This window comes from Aphelocoma coerulescens, chromosome 2 (genome assembly GCF_041296385.1).
Source record: "Aphelocoma coerulescens isolate FSJ_1873_10779 chromosome 2, UR_Acoe_1.0, whole genome shotgun sequence".
In the NCBI taxonomy this organism is placed as follows: Eukaryota; Metazoa; Chordata; class Aves; order Passeriformes; family Corvidae; genus Aphelocoma; species Aphelocoma coerulescens.
Window position 1 is genome coordinate 56633244 of NC_091015.1, and position 23201 is coordinate 56656444.

The 23201-nt window shown below is 42.3% G+C and overlaps 1 protein-coding gene across 12 annotated transcripts in view; it reads right to left on the bottom strand.

The window, feature by feature from the left end:
* Positions 1-23201, bottom strand: part of ELMO1 (engulfment and cell motility 1) — a 312095-nt gene that overhangs the window by 95343 nt on the left and 193551 nt on the right. For all 12 annotated transcript variants that reach the window (XM_069007623.1, XM_069007621.1, XM_069007625.1 and 9 more), the window contains one exon: positions 9037-9173. In XM_069007623.1, coding sequence (XP_068863724.1) covers positions 9037-9173 — 137 coding nt within the window. The remainder of the gene's footprint in view (positions 1-9036; positions 9174-23201) is intronic.

A 23201-nucleotide genomic window follows, 5' to 3' on the forward strand; every position in this document is an offset into this window, starting at 1 on the left:
TACTCTGAGGGGCAAAACCTAACACTTCCTGCAGAAAGTACATGCTAAACCCCTCACCTCCTCCATTTTCCCTCTCATCCAGTGTCTGGGAACTTGAGGACAGTTCACATTAGCGCACGAAGGCCCAGTTTAACCTGTGATTAGCCTAATAAAGGTAACCTACAGAGAGCCAGCAGAGGCAGGTACCTGTGTCGGCCCAGTGTGCATGGTGTGGATATGGACTGAGATAGCTGGTGTAGGGGGGGAGAGGAGAGCCCATCTGCACCCACACACCATCCTCTCCTCTCACGCCGCCTTCCAGCAGCCCTCCCTCCCATCTGCCTCTATCACAGCCAACCTTAATTTACACTGGTGCATCGGGTAGCAGGCTCAGCTTGTCAGATGCTGGCCAGTTACCTCATGTGCTAAAAATAGAGACAGGCAGCAGCAGCGACTGACTGGCAAACGCCTCTTTAATGGTGACTGACATACTCAATCAAGACAATACACGAGGTGTAAGCTGCAAACAATGAAGGACATTTGTGTAAGGACAGATGAGACAAAAAACAAATAAGCACCCCGGCTTTGCTTATGAGACACGTATGAAAGATTTCTGCTGCTCTTTTCAACCACGGTGCTATTTGGATTACAATTACTTAAAGCAAACCAACAATAATACAAGCTCTTCTGCTACTCCAAGAGAGGCTATAAAAATCTCATTGTCAGCTGCATCATTCGTCATGATAAACTCATTTCAACCGAAACAAAATATCTGAGACATCACCTCTCCCCCCTTCCTTCCCTTTTTTATTTGCCTATAATAAGGTCTGTAGTCTGGGGAGCTCTCAGGCTGAATTCCATGGATTGTGATTCACAAAATGAAAATCTGGTATTATATGCCCACTGACATTCACATCAGCAGCAATTCATGCAGCAAAAAGCCATATGCCATGCACCTCTGATTTAACTGTACTACAAAAACATACCCTAGAAAGAATAAATAAAAATACAGAGACAAGAGAGGTTCCTGGGATCTGATTATTATCCACACTTTTAGACAGGAATGACAGGGGCAATATCACAAAATATGCTGTTTTGGTGACATTTCCAGTTAGGTTATACCATTTCCCTTCGCAGCTAACACATTCTACATGCAAGTGAGGCATTTTTTTTTCCGGTGCAAAAGGTTTATGTGGAGTAGAAAAAGAGCTGTTAGCACAGATAACCTACACTCAGTGTTTCTCCTCTAGTTATCAGACTTTCCACTCAATCATCTTTTTGAAGGCTGAGAAGTTTATTGGTTTGATCAGCACCCACAGAGATGAAAATGAAGAGTGCTTTGAAAGTATGAAGTACCAGCAGTTTTAAAAAATTGTCATCTCCGGGGTGTTACACAGATCTGTATGTGTTCTACAGTAACACACAGACTTCACTAGAAATCTGGGGGATAAAATCCCTTCTGCCAATGATGGCTAGGTTTTCTACAAATAAGAGATTCTACTGCTGAGACCAACAGAGGCTTTCATCACTGGGGAAAGGACAAGACAAGCTGCTGGCCAAGGAATGGATTACACTAAAATACTCTTTCCCTTTTTTCTTGTTTTAAATAACAGATGTTTTGTTGAAACATCCTTTCCTTTCCTTGTTTTTGGCTTGAAGAAACCATCTCTTTGTTGGTCCACCCATCCTGGCGTGTAAATGGGAGAAATCAAGCTTGGAAATGCTTTTCCTTTTACGGCTATGCCCTCCATGAAATTATTGCATATGTGATCACTGCAGAAGGATCGTTCTTCTATAACTAGATCTGACCCTACTACTAAAGACTTCCAAAGCCTTGTGGCAAAGATAGAAAATAGTAAAGATACTATTTTAAATGAAAAAAGTCTTTGAACTAGAAAAAGAGTTCATAAGCTACAAAGTGCAGAAAAAGGACAAATTAGACTGCTTCATTATGCAGTCTAAGTACTTACTTTTCACAAATTAATTTTTCAAATGTATTTGCATTCTTGACAATGCTAGTTCAGACTGAAAATTTTTCAAAAGGAAGAAACCATCTAGATTAAAAAATGTGATACTGTTGTGCAGTTCTTTTGAGCTTGACAGCCCTGATTTTTGGGGTATGAATACTTAAATCTGATTTTTACAGACCGATGCTTCAGTAAGTGGAAAGATGCATCTTCAGCATCTTAAATACCCCATCTCAGTTTCCTGCAGCCAGGAGCAGCAGATGAGTGCTATGGGACATTTGGAGATCTGACAGGTGGAGATAAATGCACAGAGACAGAGAAGACCAAAGAGAGCCATTCCTAAATGAGCAGCTGATGAAGGCATACATTTGGAATATCTAGGCCACGAAAAGCATAGCGGCAACATTGACCAAATGCTAGGGAAAGGTCTTAAACAGGCTCTCTCTGTATCACATTAAATTGCACTGCTTAAAGCAGACCATTCTCAAGGAAGAGGTTGATAATGGAATAGATCTGACAATCCTTCTGCATCCAAATTATGCTTTCTAAAAGATTCCTATTGTATTTGAAGGGACTAATTTCTTCAATTAAAAAGTCTCATTTTGTCTGTAATCTATGCAGCAGACTTTCAAAATGTTAATTGCTACAAATTTTTTATAAATTCGTGCATTACACAATTAATGATACAATATATTTATGGCAATTATCTGTTCCCAATAAAAGTTAATAAAGTGCTTTTGGCCTCAGGTGTGAAAATGTGGGATTTAATTTGTGCTAATCTGCCCCAGCCTGGGGAATACTGAATTCATTCTATGTGAGAATAATTTATTTGCAATATCCCTGACTGATATAAACAAAGTATTCTCAAGGGAAGGTGCAATAAAGCTAACAGAGAGGTGCAATCATTCCACTAGCCCGGCATTTCCCAACGGTAAAATGCAAACAGAACAGCCTTCCAAAGCTTCTCCCAAAAGAAGTTAAATTCATCTGCTTCAGACCCATAAGAAAACAATAATGCTTTGGAGGGCATCTGTGAAGAGCTATTTATCATCCCTTTCCTTTCTTCTTTCATTGAATTGAAGAGAAGGTGATAGACAGGTCTAAAGACTAAGCAAAGGATTTTACTTTCAAGTTTGTCAGAATTATTTTTTCTCCTGTTTGACGTATTGGTTCTTTCCCTTTCTGAAGCTACAATTTGCCATCCTTCTCCTAGCCTCCTTGTGCAGCAGGATGGGGGGAAAGAGGAGCACAGAGAGAGGAAAGCACCCCTTTGGGGCTGAAGCTGCTACGACATCTGTGGCAAGGTCATGGAGGAGGCTGGAGCCAGTGGCTAGACATCCTGGTTCTGATTTTGACCCTGCAGCTGCTTCACTGCCAAGGCACTTCAGCTCTGGGTGCCTTTGCCTCCTTCCTGTAAAGTGTGGTTTGTCAAGACTAGGCCAAGCCTGCAAGGAGCAGAAAAGTGCAGACTATTTTTAGTGGCACTAGAGGGGATCACTTGAGCATGCTGGGGACCTGCGACTCCCACAGGAGGGAGGCAAAGCCCGGTCACTTCCAGGTCAGGCACAAAGCTGCCATGGCAAGGACTAGCATTAGGACAACAAAGTTGCAGCAGGGGGGCATTTTGGACAGGATCTATGGACAACCTGCTCCTTGAGTCTCCCCAGTTTGCAGTGGATCCAGCAAAGCTGGTGACAGCTCCTCTGCCACATTGCTGCTCTGGCCCTTTCAAAATGACCCCCTAGGCCTTTGCTTCCTCATGGGTAACTCGCATTATCTGATAGTGGGTTTGGCCCACCACACATGTTTTCACACTAACAAATGCTCACACAAGTCTGCTTTTTAAGAGCCTGTCCTTGAACACTTAGTCATACTTTGAACCTAGCCTTACACAATTATTCATCCCTACAGCTGCCGAAAGCATGACAACACTGGAGAAGCTGAGAAACCTGTGGCATGGCATTTCCCAACCTCCACCCAGGAAGGAAATGGTATTTTTCATTTTTATGTTATGCTTGGTTACCTTTTCTGTTATCTTGTCAGCGAGCAAGGAATAATGTTCGCAGAGTCTGAGCATGAGCCATAAACATCTTTTGTGGTTATCAAATGCCTCCGTGTTTGCTTTGCTATTTAATTACAGGACTCACGTAGGGCATTTATTGTTTGCATCTGTTGCCGCTGTGAACAATGTCTACTCTTCTGATCACCACAAAGGCAGTTTGTTATGTGTATCCCTGTCAGTGACATGTTTTATCATCTTGCTGAGCAGACCCCCCTGCTGCAGGGGGATCTGGTGCTGCAGCTTGGCGTGTCCCTGAAATAGCCAGATACTCAGGATACCAGGTCTGCCACTGTGAAATGGATGCTAGCTGAATGCTGAAACCAGTTTTTTGAGGTTTCTGAGAAGATTTTTCTTATTACAAAATATTTTCTTCTTCTTTTATATTATATAATATTATTATATATTCTTATTACAAAATACGTTTTCACAAAACATTTAAAAGCTCATGTTTTATAACATGATGATCTCAAACACATGTCCAGAGGCCAAATTAACCGAATCTCTAAGTAACAAGAAAAATGCACTGGCAGCATCATTAGCCAACCTCATCCCACTTTCCTATTTCTCAAACCTGTAGTTATAGTGAATGCAGTGGATTTTGTTTTCAAGCACCATACATGACAGTACTTACAATTTTTTCAGTTTTGCCTCCTCCTATTTAACTTTAGCCATGTTGGAATGATAATCTGCATCTTGTTATGAATTGTAATTTTTGGTCATCTAAAAACCAAAAACTACATTAATATACTAATAAAAGTAGCCACATTGTGCCCATTCTCTACAATGCAGCTTCAACAGTCTGCTAGCCAAGTCAAAAAATTTTGTCGTTTTCCTTCCACACTGGGACAGGAAGCAGTTATTTTTATTCTTAATCTGCTTTTTTTAAGATGGCACTAGGTACAGAATTAGCAAATTGCTCATTCTGTTCTGCAGTTTTTATAAGACAGGCTATGGCTGCAATTAAAATATCCATTTGCTCACCCTTCCTCGTATTAGCATATGAACTTCAAACCTACGAAAAGCAGCCGACTGAAATCGCTGGAAACCAGAGTTAAGAGTTAAGAGGATAATGTCCTACTTGTTGTCTCCCTGTATCCCAAGAAACAATAGGTGTACTTTACAAGAAGTTCATTAAAGACATACCAATCGCAATGTAAATCCACATTAGGGCAACCCAGGTGCATTTACTAAAGTACCTCTAGTGGGGATCAACAAAAAACTTTCCTTTGAGAGTATGCTTTAATTTGGCCCCACGGGAGGACTTTTAATGTCAGGCAGGTACTTTGCATTCCACCTACCATCATGTTAAAAATAAACAGTAAACCCCAAACCAATTTAAGTACATCTCAGTCCGTGTGGCAGCAGAGCCTGATTACCCTGAGCAGAGTGTAGGTGGTCCCTCCATGAGGGAAATCTGACTGATGGGCACCAATTTAAATGGGCAGGCTGCTGCTGAAGGTTTCTAGATGCTGGATGTAAGATAACAGGCCAGCTTTCCTACAGTCAGCACTGACTCCTAAAATCAATGCACAATGCTTTCTTCTGCTTTAATAAAACATGTAGAACTATGTAAAGCTTGGAGACTAGATTATATTTTCAAAGCCATAAACCATGCTGTCTGCTCACAAATGACTTTGGAGAAACTTGTAAAGTGTCCTTTGATAATCTGTAGGCTCAAATAAAAACAAAAAGGTTTCAAATGGAATTGTTGCCACTTGCATGTCTATCTATACAACTGCATCTTAATTTCTCTAGGAAGCTCACAAAACATGAATTATGTATGTCTTAAAATGTTACAAAGGCATAATATAAGCTTAGCTGCCTGTCTGAATTATTCTATTCAGATATCTACTAGTATATAGAGACTGAAAAAAAGGTTTTAGGTCTGACAGTGTCATACTATCACCATAGAGATCAAAGGACTTTTTCTCATGCAAGACTTGACAAAACATGTCTTTTTTAATGAATAAGAGTTGGATAAAGCATGAGATCATAAATGTTTCACTAAAACACCATAAAATCCTTCCAACCAAGTGCTGGTTTAATAATTTTTGAAACTTTAAAAAGGAATAAACCTATATGGAATGTCCACAACATAAATTGAAGAACCATGATGGCACAGTATGCCATTTTGTCATCAAAAGGAAGTCTTAATATGTGGCTTAAAGAACCCTTGAGAACAGGCACTAAAACCTGAGGGGAAATTCAGTCACCTCGCCTCTTTTAGTGCCTGTCATTCCCCAATTCAAGAGAGGAGGAAGTAATTCTCTGTATGTGCACACAGACCTCCTACAGACCCTCAATGCACAAGCTACTGTGATTAATCAAAAGTTTGAAATTAAACTAAGAAGCTCCTTTTCTTTAATTATGATTAAACATCAAAGCAAGCAGTCTAGATTTTTTAGCAGAATCTCCAGGTCTCAAGAGTTACCAATCAATATACTGAGAGTGTCCAATTTTGTTCTGGAGGTTTTAGGGAAGGAAGGGAAGGAGAAAGGAATAAAATGAATGACCCCATCAGGCAGGTGGATGGTAAACCGTAACAAAGTGGTGTTTCATACACTACCATGACAATCAAGTTATTGAAACTGAAAAACAGTAGCACAAAGAAAAGATGGAGGATTTTTTTTTTCTTCACACAAGTAAATTACTGCATCTTGTGAGGTCTGCTCTCTTCCCGTTCACTTCTGAAAGGACGGGCTGAATGCTCCCCAGGCCCACGTGGCCCTTGCCTGCCAAGTTTTCAAAAGTGGCTGCATAGAAATGGGTACCCTGAGCATGCAGGGAAGATGCAGGCAGAATACTAACATGTTGTGATCACCAAAGCCTCTTGCCAGGTAAGGATGAAAAATGGTGGTGTTTAGTTTGGTAAAGCCATTGGCTGCACTGGCAGCTGTCACCCACCAGCCAGATGGGTAAACCTTGGGTACCACTATATAACGTTTCAGCCCCCACAAACCCTCGAGTGCTTCACAAGCCCACACAACAACACAGTTTGCTTCACTCACAGATCCCTTCAGACGCTTATCAGCTGAGTAATGCACATCGCCACCACATGTCATTTGAAGTGGATAAGAGCGCAAAAATCTCCTTATGACTCTAAGAAAGGATTTAGATAAGCAAAACATAATTAGAGAAGTGTTAGGAATGAGAGACGCAAGAGCTTAGCATTCCCTCCCCTTTACGGAAACAGTTACAAAATCAAGAGTGATTTCTGCAGGCAGAGATCCGGGGTTCAGGATCATGCAGCACAGTGCCACCACCAGACACAAACCGTGGTAGCCCAATGGCAAATGTTTCAGCTTTGCCCCACGGAGTTAAGAATTGCCCATGTCTTCAGTGACACATGCAGTAAGACATAGTGCCAATCTTGCTGGACTTGACAGAACTGATAGGCGAAGTCACAGGATTATCAGCAACAGAAAACACAAGTAGCAAACTAGTCAGATCAGAGAAAAAACTCCCTGATCTTCTATGAACCTCCACAACAATGCCTAACACTGCAAAGTAAATTACTTTGTTTTCTTTTTAGGGTGACCTGTGTCAGTGCCAGAAATGGAACCATTCTTTTTTTGAATTCCCTAGGATTACTAATAATATTTCAAGTCAAGTTGTGGGAAATTATGTAGACAAATCCTTCTTCTACTGAGACAGAAGGCCTGTAAGTAATAGGCAGCTGTTAATATATTTATTTGAAACAACCACATACTATGAACTAGTCTTTATAAAGTTGCTTTTTAAGCTCTTGATTTTATAGCAGCCCTATACTGTTCAGTGAATTATCTTGCTCTTGCTCCTTCTGTGTTCCTGGATCATTAGGTAGGAGAAGCATGTCAGAAATCCCATGAAAGAACAAGCCTCTAGGTCATCTGGCTACAACAGCATGCATTTTGGACTTCCTTTCTCTCTTTAGCCAGGGCTTGGGTACTGCTGCCAACTAACTTGCCTGGAAGAACTCCGGAAAGGTCATTCTTCACTGTGACCTAAGAATTCCCCTTCACTCTGCAGTAGAAGATGGACAGTGGGGCACTTCAATAATAGACAGTTCCAATTACAAGTCAGGCATGATCATTCCTAGTAGCTCTCACACAACATTTGAGTCTGGTGACTCCAGAGCACTTGTAAGGCACATGCTGACATTGAGCAACAGTCTCACTTTTCATTCCCAACCAACAGTTCTATAACAAACATCTCCCAGGGAGAGGCTCAAGATCTAGTCAGAGGATCCCAACGAAGAAAAGGATGCCACAAAAGCATGAGTTTGTCATTCTTAGAAAATGCTAGGGATACTGTTCAGCCTCATGGTAAATTAGGTAAAAATTGGATGTCTAGGGACCATTAAGACAGACCTGTTCTTTATAGCTTTTCTGAGGGTCAGGAGATTGGCTGAAGCTTCCAGAACTCTTACTGAGGAGGTTTTTGGTTGAATTATTACTTCACTGGTTTTCAGGGTTTGGTGGTTTTGGATTTTTTGATTTTGTTTGTTGTTGTTTTGGGGATTTGGGAGTGGGTTTGTTTGTTTGTTTTGGTTGGATTTTTGTTTGGTTCGTTGGTTTTTGGCTTTTTTGGGTTTTGTTTTTGTTTTAGCAGGTTAAACTGCACAGCACTCTGTCATGATTGTGTCCACTCTTTAATGATTTATCACTTTAGTGCTCACATGAAATCAAAGGGATGCACAAAATTATAACTGTAGTACTCTCTCTGCATTATTTACAACCTTGGAGGCTGCAGCACTTCAGCATAATATTGCTAACATAAAAAGGCAGAATTTCCCCTCAAGCCAGGATTTTAGTCTCGTAGTCTGCAGTGCAACATGACTGAAAAAGATCTATAAACCTCCTTACCTCTCCCATCCCCTATCCACCACTATCTAAATGCTGGCAATTCCGATGTGCAAAGCATCCAAAGGGATGAATCCCTAGGCTTTCATCAGAATGGGAATTAGTAAATCCCTGTGCCTCTAGGGAAGAATATATGGCCTTGTTTCACCATTCTTCCCAGTCATTCCCACCCCACCCTTTTTCTTGCCTTGTTAAAGTCCTCTGAAGTTGCCCTCATTTCCTTCCATGTCTTGTTCAAAAGCTGAATGCAGATACAGAAGAACTCCTCAAACGATCTGTCATGGGTGAAGAACATGGGATGGAAATCGTTGCAGGTCTCACTGGCTAAAAACAGAAAAACAAGGGGGGGTGGAATAAAACATGTACAGGCAGGAGCTTCAAAAAATAAATGTAAAATACAATCAGCCACAAAATTTAGAAAGCAGTGTATTTGAGTGAAATCCCAGTTCTTGCAGCAAAGGATGTCAAAACACTGTTGAGAAAAGCCAGCCTCAGTCTACAGTCTTAAGGACAACAAAACACAGAATAGACCCTGTCTTTAGGAGACTGACAGCAAGAAGAGGAAGCAACTACCTGTTTGCCTGAATATTCTCTCAATGTTTTCTGTTTGTGCCAAGTTTTGTTGCTTGCTCTGGGACAGAGAGACAAAGGGAAAAAGCACAATTCTCCTCATCAAAACAAGAGCCCTCCCCACTGCTAACAGCATGCTCCATCCTGCCTGCTGGGTACCAAACACCAGGGCCCATCACTCACAAAATAGGATTAGATCAATGTACACACTGAAATGTGAAGCTCTGCTGACACAGGAGATGGTCTACCATATTGTACAAGGTAACAAGAAAAGAGGTAACAAGAAAAACATTGACAGATACAATGATGAGAATATAACCGATTAAATTTGTTCTTTGAAAACAACCAGGAACAAAAGCAATGGACCTCCTATAATCTGTCCCTTATCTGAGACTGACATAATAAAAACCAACCAAACAAAACCAAAAAGCAATCCCCAAACTTCCTTATTTTTAATAAAACACTGGCTTTAAGGGGGGGGAAAAAAAAAATCAAGGAATACTGTAGTGACGATCCCAAAATGGAAAAGCAGGAGTGTGCTGTGATTCTCCTTGAACAAAGAATGAATTTTCAAAAACTAAGGACTGAAGCAATGCTGACCTCTGGGCACATCTGAGCAACCTGAGCAGAGAAGGACCTTTAGTCAAGGGCTGAAAAAAATCTTCAGACTCTGCCATGACTTGCAAGACCACTTCATTAGGTTGCATACCTATGTTCTTAAAACGACAAAGAAAAAAAGTCAAGCTGAATAATCTTTCTTTATATACCTAGTCCCCAAACCTCTCAGCTTCAGCTTTCACCCCTTCATGAGTGCTCCTTTGAACTTTTCCAGCAGCCACTCATATGCCTAAACAGCATCATCTTTCCTTACTTCAGGATCAAACAGCCATTACTTAGGCAAACTTCCTCCTGTCCAAGAACAGAGGAATTATAAAGCACTGGGATAATCAAGCACTGGGATAAATCACATTTTCCCGAGGCTGAATCACTGTCTGACACTTGCTTTCTCTCACTGGAACTGGACAAATTAGACTCTGGTCAGGAGGATGTGAATGGCTCAGGCAGGCTGACTCTGCACCAGCTGCAGACACTTGGTCTTGGTACCTCTTCTAGCCACAAAACCATCCTTTCAGTGTGTTTAGTTACCTCTGCTGCACCAGCAGCTCTGCTGTAGGAACATAAACTGTGTTTAGAATCACCTGAACCCTCAAAAAAAAAAAAAAAAAGTTTCTGATCTTTCCCAGCATGCAGTATTCCAATTATAAAGCAAAACTCTGACGTTTCATTGTAAATTTGAAGCTTAATTTTAACATTAGATTTACTAAGATCTAATCAATTCTTCAGCTACATGGCAAGGATGGGAGTTAAATCTGGAACATAGGTTTAATTCTAATCAAGTAAACTCCATTTACTTCAAAGGATTTGCAGTCAAGAGGGAATTAGTCAAAGCAGGGACCTATATTTATGAGGAACAACTCAATCCCTTTAAAGGAATAAAATGCCTCAGGCGTGCTTTTCAGAGCACCTTCAGCTTCCATTCATTCCACTGGAGCTGCAAGGGCTCAGCACTTCCAATAATCAGACCTTCAGCCTGTAATAATGTCAGAGACACAACAGAACAGATTCTCAGAGGGCACTTGTCTTTAAGTAATGAAATACTATAATGATGAGTAGAAATAAAATAACAGAAGAATGCAGCCAGTACCTTCACTGTATAAATCACAGCACGAAACAAGGCAATAACCCTCGACACACACTGGCCTTTCTGATCCTCCTCAAAGCCTGAGCTTCTCACTGCTCCTGCTCATAAAAATCAATAAATCAAAATTAATGGAAAGGCTAGGGATTCTCAGAAAATTGATCATTGGTTCTAACTCATGCTCGTTATGATAATCAGCCTCAAACGGTATCTACTATGCTGACTGTTGTGCATGCAGAATTGGAGATGCCACCTCTCCCCACCTTATTTTATAAGTAGGCAATGTATGGTGTTTTATGCCTTTCAGTCTCAAAATGAAAGAGTAAAAATCACTGTTACTGATATAAATGGAGAAAGGTGGGCCAGTAGAAAGCAGGATAAATGTCTTAAAGCACAAAACAGATCTTAGGAATAATTTGAAACCAAATGATAAACAGCTTCTCCAAAATTCCCAACATCATCCACATAGCAGAGAAAAGAAAGAAATCCAGTCTGCTTCAGCAGTAGCTTTTTGTATGCCTCGAAAATTCTATCCACATTAATACAAAGCAATAGAATTCAATGGAAAAACCTTCGTGCTGCAGCTCTAGTTAAATCTATGTCCTGCTCAGAGTGTTTAAATATCCAATGAAAGACTACCCTTGTCCCAATACTTTCCTTCTCCTTTTGGCAAGTGAGATGAGGATGAAGGAAAAGGTGATGCTGTTGTTGCTACTGTGTTGAGACCAAAGTAAGACTGAGTTACAAACTGCTGTCTTTGCCCACACTCTCCAGCCCCAAGGCAGCATCTCCAATATCACAGCACTGCCTCTCTGTGCACAGTTAGCAAACTTAGAGGCTGCTCAGTTTTACTAATTAAAAACTTCCTGAATTTATTCTTCCACTAAATTGAAATTTGACTAGTTCTAAACTGAAACAGAGGTCTAGCCTCAGAAAAATTTGGAGACCTTCTGCATAAGAGTGCTGCGTGCAAAATTCTGGCCCTTAAGCCCAGCACTTTCTAACCATCCTTTTCACAAGCAGGGACCAATCACATTTACAGCCACATAAAAACATCTACATGGCTGCAATGTGGGGACACAAATCATCATGATTATTCACCATCAAGTTTTAATTACGCCTCTGAGAGATCACCTTCAAAAGGCAAGCCACAGATGTCTAGCCTACATAAATCAGGTGAAGATCTTGTTGATTTTCCATTCTTGGCACAATTCTTGGAGCTGTAGATCAATATGCCACCTCTCAGGATACAAGTAGTCCCTCAAGTTTCTAGCTGATCTGTAGCTGGAACTTTGAGAAAGAAGCTTAGTTCATTTCTCATCATAAATTGCACTGGCAAAAAAAAAGAGCTAATTTGTACCTGGGAGTTTATGTGGTTCCTACAGTGTGTATTTTTAGTGTCTACTCTACACAATTTTGTCTGTCAGTTGCTTCCTGTATTACAGTAAAGACATTCAAGAATCCCAGACTGTTTGAGGAGTAAACATGTGTTGCTGCCTGTTCTGAACTTCCCCTCCCCCTCCCAAAGACACGTGCTCCGGCCACGTGCTCCGAGCTCCTTTGTTCGAAGCGCGGGCAAAACCAAATGTAACTCAAACTCTTCAGCAGTGTCTGATTGGCCACTCACCCCAGGTCCTCCCCTTCCCTCTTCTCCGAATAAAGGATAGTCGAGGGGAGGCTCCGCCCTCTCTCAGCTCAGCTATCTTCCTGTGAACATCTGTGGTTGTCTCTCTCTTTCTTAAGGCTTCTAACTGCAGGGAATTGAGCGGGCAGGGAGCTATATTTCTCCCTCTTTGCTTCTGCTGATGGTATTTGCTCTGCAGCTGATACAGGTACCGATTTTAGAGCTATTAAGGTGCTAGATCGCCTGTGCTGCCTCTCTGGGCTGCTCGAGGCTTTCTAAGGCATTGAAATACAAGCGCTAGCCGGTATAAAGCTGAAAAGATACCATCCACATTTGGCGCCCAACGTGCTATCTCTGAACTCCGGTTCTGAGAGACTTTTAGGGTGTCCCGGCAGCTGTGTGTCTGCTGGAGTTAGCTCTGCACGTCGTGCTGTGCCAGCTCTGTGTAGCGAGCTGTTACTTTTGCGTAACAGTGAGCCCAGAGGCTCAGCCTGTACCTCCCCCACACCACGTGGCGAGGGAACGGCTTGAAAGCAGAAGACCCTTCTCGCATGTTTTTTTTCTCCGGACCTGCTTTCCTGTGGTAAAATCCAGATTTCTGGTGAGTATTTCCCTGCTGGTTTAGGGGCTCCTGTCTTAAGCTGGTGCCGGTTCAAACTTTCTCTTTTTTTCTCCTTTTGGGCGAGTTGGGTTGAGGTTTGTGGTGTTGCTTTCATAATGGGATCTGAAGTTTCTGCACACCATAGAGAAATATACCACCAAGTTCAAAGCTACCTTTCCTTAACTGGGCATAAATACCCTAAAAATCTAGTTCAATCTTTTGTAGGATGGCTTTTTCAGTACTTTCCTAATCTTACCTCCGAAGACATAAGGTCTCCTGAATTTTGGGATAAGGTGGGCAGAAAACTTTCCTCTCTTAGGCGTGCAGGAGATGAAACAGTTTCAAAATTCTTTCCTCTCCTGTTACTAAGTTATACTTTGCCTGAGAAAAAGGCAGTACATGAAAAGCCTCTGCAAAATACCCCTGTTAATTCCCTTATACCCTCTTCCAACCCCTTTGTCCCGGACCCCTCTTCCCCTACGCTGGTAAACACAGCTCGAGCAGACTGCTTTTTAGCACAGGAGAGCTACCGTCCTCCTGGCTCACCCGTGTTTCCTCAGCACCCTGCCTCGGACGGGAATCCGGAGCCCGTCCCAGGACCTTCCCAACCCCTTTTCTCCACTCCCTTGTCCCCAGTTTCTAGCCCTCATGTTTCAAGCGCGCGAAAAAAACCCTTCTCCCCTGATCTCTTTGTTCCCAGGGAGAGCCATTGCCATGTGCTCGCAGCCCGGGGAAAAACCCCTCCCCCCAACCCCTTTTCTTCGAGTTTGTTCGTCTCCAATAATGGCGGCCGCGATGTTCCTTCCTCTCCAAACTACACCTCCCACAATCCCTTTCTCCCCCACCCCACAAACCCCTTCTTGTCCCCATCCCCTCCCACTCCCGCGTCACAACCTGACCCCGCCCCTAACCGCGCCCCCACAGCGTCGTGTTTCACCCCTCCCTCTGTGCCCGCCCATGGCTCAAGTACCGCCCCTGCCTCCCACAACCCCGCCCCCAACCCCTCCCCTCCTCCGGCCGCGTCCCTGCCTCCACTCCCCGCCCCTGCGCCTCCACTCCCCGCCCCTGCTTCCTCTTGTCCCGTCCCTGGTTCCCACAATCCTGTAAATACCTCTTTAAATCCGGGAACCCATGGCTACCAGGAAGTAACTCCAACTGCTTCTACTACACTCTCTCCTACTAGCAATGTAGCAAACCCTGACTGGAAACCCTTACCTTACTCTAATATTAAGGATTTGTGCAAGGCCATTAAGGAGTTTGGAATGCATAGTAATTATTTTAAGAGCCTTTTAAGTGCTACTTTTGCAACTCACTTACTAGTACCTCATGATTTACTTACATTGATGCAAACTCTTCTAACAGCTGGTGATTTTATGATGTGGAAAAAGCAATGGAAAATAATTTTATCTGATTTACTAAAAATTTTGTGGCAAACTCCAGATAATTACCTGGACCTTGAGAATAATTATATCACATTAGACCTTTTATCTGGTGACAATAATATGGCAAATCCTCAAAAACAAGCAATGCTTATCCCTCGTCCAGTTCTTACTGAAATCACACGTGCTGCTGAAAAGGCCTTAACATTATTACCATCTCAAACTTCTAACTCTCATTATACCGCCATCAAGCAATTGCCAAATGAAAATATTATTCACTTTTATAACCGTTTGTGCGAAGCTGTCTCTTCTCAGGTCCCTAATCCTGACCTCCGACAAGCGCTCCTACTCGAACTTCTCCAAGTGAATACCAATGATGCTTGCAAACAAGTCATCCTCACTCTCCCTCTTCATCCTCCTCCTACTGTTGAATCCATCCTCGAAGTCTGTACAAAGAAGGTGCAGCTGAACACAGCTGCTCCCCTTTTAAAAAAGGTGGGGATGGTTGGGGAAGTTGTGGAGAATGCTATGGGTACAGGAGAAACTCAATCGCGTGGTAACCTTATATGCTATCGTTGTCAGAAAAAGGGACATGTAGCTCGCAATTGCAGAGCCATTATAACTGCTGATAAAAACTCTCCAAAGACTGTTTCCCCAGGTCAACAGCAGGGAAACTAGTGACTCAACGCGTCCTAACAGCTCCGCGTTCAGACAAAAATAGAGCTGCAGACAATGCAACTTGGACTTCTGGACTAAGGTTTAAGGTAACCTGTGCCAAAACACACCATTTCAACAACAACAAACAGACTGCAATACCCATCTCATTCCAGAATGTGGACCACATGCAAGACTTTACATACCTTTTTGTTATTGGGGACACTCGGGTAACACCTGCTGGGATAGAGGTTACACCCACACTCATGAAAGTGGATCAGAATGGGTGTTCTAACCTAATGGTACAATGTATATATCCGCCGTACTTTATGCAAAAGGGTCAAGTCATTGCACAGGCCATTCCACTGCCCAAATACCTGCCCACAGATGGTCATATCCCAGCCATCTGTTGGACTGAGGTTTTGGGAAATGACAAACCTATAATAGAATGTAAGCTCCGTCACAAATCACAAAAAATCAGTATAATGGGAATGATAGACACAGGTGCTGATGTGACTGTCATTCCATTTGATAAGTGGCCTGAGCAATGGGAATTGCAGTCTCAGGGCATCATACAAGGGATTGGAGGTACCCAAATTGCAAAGCAATCCAAATACACCATCCAAATTGAAGGTCCTGAAGGACAAATAGCAACTCTTCGTCCGTATGTCCTGGACACCAAATTCACCCTGTGGGGAAGGGATGCCATGTCTCAGTGGGGAACAAAAATTGATATCAGCCCTAGATATCAAAATTTTCTCCTGCAGGCCACTGAAGCAGAGTGCCATCCACAAAAATTAACTTGGAAAACAGATGAACCCGTGCAAGTTAGACAGTGGTCTTTAAAAAAAGAAAACTTAGAGGCACTCAAAACATTAGTAGCTGAACAATTGGCTAAAGGAAATATAGTTCCAACTAACAGCCCATGGAACACACCTGTGTTTGTAATAAAAAAACCGGGAAAGAACAAATATAGGCTACTCCAAGATCTTAGAGAAGTTAATAAAGTTATTGAAGACATGGGACCCCTTCAACCAGGTATGCCATCACCTTCAATGCTCCCACAACATTGGCATTTAGCTGTTCTTGACATTAAAGATTGCTTTTTTCATATTCCACTCCATCCTGCAGATGCCCCTCGATTTGCATTTTCTGTACCCTCTCTTAATCATGAAACCCCCATGGAACGTTACCATTGGCTTGTGCTTCCCCAAGGTATGAAAAATTCCCCAACTCTCTGCCAAGAGTACATTGCTAAAATTCTATCTCCCATCCGTGCCAAAGCAGAGAAAGCCATCATCCTACATTACATGGATGATGTGCTGGTGTGTGCTCCCAATAATCAGTATCTTGAGCAGACACTTAACATGGTGATTGAGGCCCTAGAGGCCAAGGGCTTTGAATTACAACCTGAAAAAATGCAGAGAACAAGCCCTTGGAAATACCTCGGACTCAAAATCACAGAAACCTCTATCACCCCAACACCCGTCACCATTAATAATAACCCAAAAACATTAGAGGAAGTGCAACAGATCTGTGGGACACTGAAGTATTTAAGGCGCTGGTTAGGACTCACCACAGAGGATGTAGCTCCTATTGCAAACCTAGTAAAAGGGGAAGGCGGTCCAGCATCCCCCAGATCCCTGACAGAAGAGGCAAGGCAGTCTCTCAGAAAGATACAAGAGCTCATTTCCACCAGGCAAGCACACAGGTATCAGCCCTCCCTACCCTTTAAGCTTGTCATTCTAGGGAAGGCACCACGCTTTCACGGCCTCATATTTCAGTGGGACAAAGAGCAGAAGGACCACCTCATCATAATTGAATGGGTTTTCCTTCCACTCCAGCCTCCTAAAACCATCACACAGCCACAAGAATTAATAGCAAAAATTATCATGAAGGGTAGAGCAAGGCTCCGCACCCTGGCAGGATGTGACTTTGCATGCATCTACTTACCGGTAACAACAGACACATTAGATCACCTACTCCAAAATAATATAAATTTACAATTTGCATTAGATAGTTACTCAGGCCAAATCTCAAATCATTACCCAAAACATGAAATGTTTAATCTGGCATTCTCTTTCATCCCTCGAGAGATACAAAGCAGAAAACCCCTCGATGCGATTACTGTTTTTACTGATGCATCAGGGAAAAGTAAGAAGTCCGTGGTCACGTGGAGAAATTCAAAGACACAAAAGTGGGAATCTGACATAAAGGTAATCCAAGGATCACCACAAGTAGCTGAATTAGCAGCTGTCATTAGAGCATTTGAGAGGTTCAAAGAACCCTTTAATTTGGTCACAGACTCAGCATATGTAGCTGGAGTAACTGTTAGAGCTGAGCATGCTCTCCTAAAAGAAATCTCAAACAAAAAAATTTATGATTTACTCTCAAAATTAATTTATCTGGTTTCCCACAGAGAGCATCCCTATTTTGTCATGCATGTGAGGTCACATACAAACCTGCCAGGATTTATTGCGGAAGGTAATCGTAGAGCTGATGCTCTGGCTATGCCAGCAGACATAGTTCTATCAGCCGACTTACCAAAGCTCCCCCAAGTTTTCGAACAGGCAAAACTGAGCCATGCTATGTACCATCAAAATATTCCTGCTCTCATCCGCATGTTCCATCTGTCACGGACGCAGGCAAAAGCAATAGTGGCAACATGTCCCAACTGCCAGAAGCTACAGCTTCCATCACTGGGCATGGGAGTCAATCCCAGAGGCATTAATAGCGGTGAAGTGTGGCAGATGGACGTCACACATTTCCCTGAATTTGGGAGATTAAAATACGTTCATGTTTCTATTGATACCTTCTCTGGTGCTATGTATGCCTCTGCACATGCAGGCGAAAAAGCTAGGGACGTTGAAAAACATCTTGTCCAAGCTTTTGCTGTGCTCGGTATACCTGAGGAGATAAAAACTGATAATGGACCTGCCTACACCTCTCAGGAGTTTAAAAACTTCCGTCAGCAGTGGGGATTTCGACATGTTACAGGTATTCCTCACTCCCCAACCGGACAAGGCATTGTTGAACGTGCCCATCAAACCCTCAAGCGAATGCTGCTACAACAATCAGGGACCACCAAACTCAATTCACCTGTCCTCAGACTCAGCAAAGCACTGTTTACCATAAACTTCCTGAATGGCACCTTTGAGGATCCAAACCCTCCCATCTATCGTCATTTCCAGAACACCGGGAGACAGAAACTGAAGGAGAATCCAGAAGTCCTGATCCGGGACCCAGAGACTCAGAAAATCCAAGGACCATACAAACTTGTAACTTGGGGACGTGGGTATGCCAGTGTATCTACCCCTCAAGGACTGAGATGGATCCCAGGGAAATGGGTAAAGCCTTATGTCACTTCCTCAAAAATTAAGGAGGTTAAAACTGCCTCCTGGAAGAGACGCCGTAAAAAGGATCCTAATTTTGCACCCTCATGTAAACCCTTTGCTGCAGATTTTGATGTTAATCCCTTGAGTTAAGTTGCACTGTTTTGCACTCAGGTTTTGCACTGTACTCTGTAAGTCTTCGTCCTGATACTCCATACCATAGATGTCCTAACTAACCCCCTGAGTTTTGCTGGGGAACTAGTTTAAAGGCATCCTAGGTACTATCGAAGTTGTAGGGACGATAGATTCCAGTTATGTTTTGCACTGTTGTTCTGTTACTGTTCTATGCACTTTAAGTTACTAAGAGTTACAACCCAGCTTTAAAGAAAAAAAAATAGGGAATTGTTGCTGCCTGTTCTGAACTTCCCCTCCCCCTCCCAAAGACACGTGCTCCGGCCACGTGCTCCGAGCTCCTTTGTTCGAAGCGCGGGCAAAACCAAATGTAACTCAAACTCTTCAGCAGTGTCTGATTGGCCACTCACCCCAGGTCCTCCCCTTCCCTCTTCTCCGAATAAAGGATAGTCGAGGGGAGGCTCCGCCCTCTCTCAGCTCAGCTATCTTCCTGTGAACATCTGTGGTTGTCTCTCTCTTTCTTAAGGCTTCTAACTGCAGGGAATTGAGCGGGCAGGGAGCTATATTTCTCCCTCTTTGCTTCTGCTGATGGTATTTGCTCTGCAGCTGATACAGGTACCGATTTTAGAGCTATTAAGGTGCTAGATCGCCTGTGCTGCCTCTCTGGGCTGCTCGAGGCTTTCTAAGGCATTGAAATACAAGCGCTAGCCGGTATAAAGCTGAAAAGATACCATCCACAAACATGTTACGTTGTTCCTCTGTGGATTAGTAGAAAACAACAGGCGGAAAAAAAAAAGTGAGAAAGAAGAAAAGAGCTACACCTTCATTTTGTACCCCATCTCTAAACACCTTTTTCCAGGAGACAGACTATCATCAGGGTTGAATTTCTTTTAGCTGTGTCAAGAGCACCTAGGTATTTGCATATTTGTGTAAGCCTGTCTTGAAAGGGCACAGATTATGTGATGGTGTTTCAATAAGTGTTTTTCTTGAAGTACAGCAGAGATTTAAATTTCAATGTTGCTGTGGGGAACTGAATATGGACAACAGGGATTTCTCCATGCAAGACAGACTCCAGGGAAGGACCAGTGCACCAGACCAGACAGCAGGCTGCTGTGTCACCTCACTGTCCAAAGCAGTATGAACAAAAGACCACCAGTTCAACAGAAAGTGGCTGATTGCTGTAAGGGCTTGTTACATTTTCCCCCCATGTTAAAAAGTAGACTACACGTAGATATCTATAACTAGTTTCCACTTGGAAGGGAAGGAAAAGGTTAATACAATTTCTTATCTTAGATTGTTTTGTGGAATACTTGGGAGTAACACAGAGATAAGATGTCCCTGCCCCCAAAGCTAAAACAGCAGGCAGAGACACAGTAATACACCTCTGTAGGCAAGGTACTGCCCTGGATCTAAAGAAAACTCTGCCTTCTTTCTGACTCTGCTAAACTCCTGTGTTGATACTACTCATCCCCCACCGTGTCTTTAAAATGGCATGTGGTCATTCTGACCTCTCTTGTGAAGTTCTTGAATTCAAGAAATGAAAAAGGTTGTACTGGTATGAAGACCATATCTATCATGAAGGGAATGTTTGAAATTAGGAACCACCCAACCCATTATTTAGAAAATCCACTCATGATGCTTTGGGAGACCAAGATGTGGTGACTTAAACAGTCATTGCTCTGTAAATTTAAGGCTTGGACCCATGAAATTGGGAAGGCATATGAAAGACAATCACAAATGAGACACTTCATTCAAGAATGTCAGCCAATTGGTCTACAAAATAGAACTTGAATAGTTCTGATTAAGTAGATAGTAAATAAAAGTGATAAGGCTGCTGTGTATTCTCAAATATTTCAAAAGCATGCAGTCAGCTTAAATCAATTGTATTATTCAGTCAGCCATCTAAACACAGTCAGCTGGCAAAAATACTGTCATGCAGAGAGGCAGGCAGGCACCTGTGGTGAGGAGTCAGCCTCTGTGCTGGGGATGGTATCAACAGATCCTGTGCACCCTGAAACTCATCAAGAAAAGCATCCTGAAATTACATCATAACAATTGTGAGGTGAGAGAAGCAGTGATGCAGAACCCTGAGAAACTGGTTTGCAATGTCCCAGGGAGAGAGGGGTTCAAGAACATCTCCCTGTCTGAAAGGTACCTGGGAGCCATGTGATCCAATTTTCAAAGAGAGCTGTGCTTTCTCTTCCTGAGCTGCTGCTTAATTCAGCGTGAGTCATTTATCCCTTCAGTTGTTTTCCCGAATTTCACAGAATGGAGATGATAATATTTCACCAGAGAGGAGGCGGGTGGAAAGAACCACTGCACTTTCAGCAGTGCAGCAAAATCCACAAATGAAGGGTGCCATACGGACCTTGGAAATACCATCTCCACTTGGCATGGCCTCCTCTGGGATTATTATTTGCCAATAAGAGAAGGACCAAAGAGCAACTAATTCTTACTAGCTCTCAGGAGGAGAAGCACTGTAATTTCTGCTTCTCCCTCAAGATGCAATACAGTAAAAATAACTACTGCCATGACCATTTTTATATATGCAATCAAAAATTCTCTCAGTAATACAAGAACATATAAGAAAAAGAGCACCTAATACTGCAGAAATACAGTGATTGCCCAGTTTTCTATACTGCTGATCCCTGTGGTCTTCCAGCAATAATTTGAACCTTTGGCTACCTTTCTGGCACATGATAGGGAAAGAGTGTAATTTAAAGCAAGGAAGGTCACTGGCAGTGCTAGTGCAGTAATGAAGTAGTAATATTGCTGCCGATCGTGTAATTTTCTTTCCTAGGGAACAGTTCTTTTTGGAAGACTCCACTGGTATTAGAACAAAAGCCACCAAAATTGCCTAGCAACACAGGGCTACAAGAGAGCTTCAACATTTTACCTTACCTGATCACATATTTAGTCAGAATAGAAGCTATAAGGAATTGCTAAGCATGCAGCAAAAGCCATCAACTCGAACACCTAAGAACATAAGGCAATACCATGTCTCTGAACCTGTGAGATCTATAAAGGAGCTATAGAGGGAAACTGGAAATAAAAGCACACATAAAAGACGTCCTACGGTCTGCAAGTTTTCTCAAGGCTGAGAATAAATTTTAACATGCAATGACAAACAAGAATTCCATGAAACTTCAGGACTAGGATGTTCATGGCATATGAAGCCCCAAGCTCTTCAGTAACTTCCCCAGATTTGCTTTAAAGGTGACTGCTGCTATGTCAGAAAAGCATATCCTCTCCCCAGTATATCATTAAATAAGGGAGCTACTCTTTAAAAATTCACCTCTCCCACTGTCCGAAATAAAAGTGGTGAAAGAAGAACCCAGACTATTGCAGCACAAGTCAATAAATCTCTGCACTCATCGCTACTAACAGATCCAGCAGTCCAGAGGTGGCAATAAGTAGGCAGCAGACTCACTCTGCCACATCCAAAGGTGATGGTGAACTGAAGGAAACCAATGGAGCCACTGGTGTCCACACAGGCAGGCTGACTTTGTAAAGATAACGCCCTCTTTACTGCACGTCTCCTGCTTAGAACAGACCTGAAGACTGAACACTATAGTTTGGAAATGCAAACAGAAAGCCAAAGTACAAAGAGAATTTTAAAAAAGGCTCTTATATGCAACTAGGAAATGAGAAAGATTACAAAGATCATCATGCTGGTAAGAGTTCCCCATCTCCTTCAAGAGCAGCCTATTTTTGTTTGTGACAAAACAGGTGCCAATTATAAATAAATCTGAACTGCCTCTGCAATCTGTCACAGCACACTGCTGGGCAACAGGAAAGTGCTTTGCTTCCCTCTTGATTCCTCCACTACTTCCAGTATTAAAAAAAAACAGTAATCAATAACAATAAGAAAATGTAGTTTTAAAACCTGATGGATAAATTGGAATATCATTTTCAGAAGTGAGGGAGCACTTAATATGAATTAGTCATGCACTGCTAGAAGAAAAGTCCTTGAGAGTGGAAATTGAATGAAAAAGCAAGAGCTTGTATTCATCATACCAAAAATAAATAGTCTTTTGGGAAGAAAAGGACATAGGTCCACAAGCACATATCTAATTATGCTCTGGCATATTTACAGTATCCCTGAACAACAATACAGAATCACAGAATTATCCAGGTTGAAAAAGACCTTCAAGATCATCAGAATGTTAGTTGATTAGTGTGACGAATTTGCTTGTGGCCTATGAAGTCTTTATGGTCACTTCTAGCAAACATAGAATAAGAGGGAAGTAGATATATCAAGAAAAATCTACAGAAGGTTGTTTAAGACATAAAGATATTATTCGAAACCTTCTTACAAACTTTAACACTGCTTCTCTGTCATGTTCCTATCAGGTTCCTGA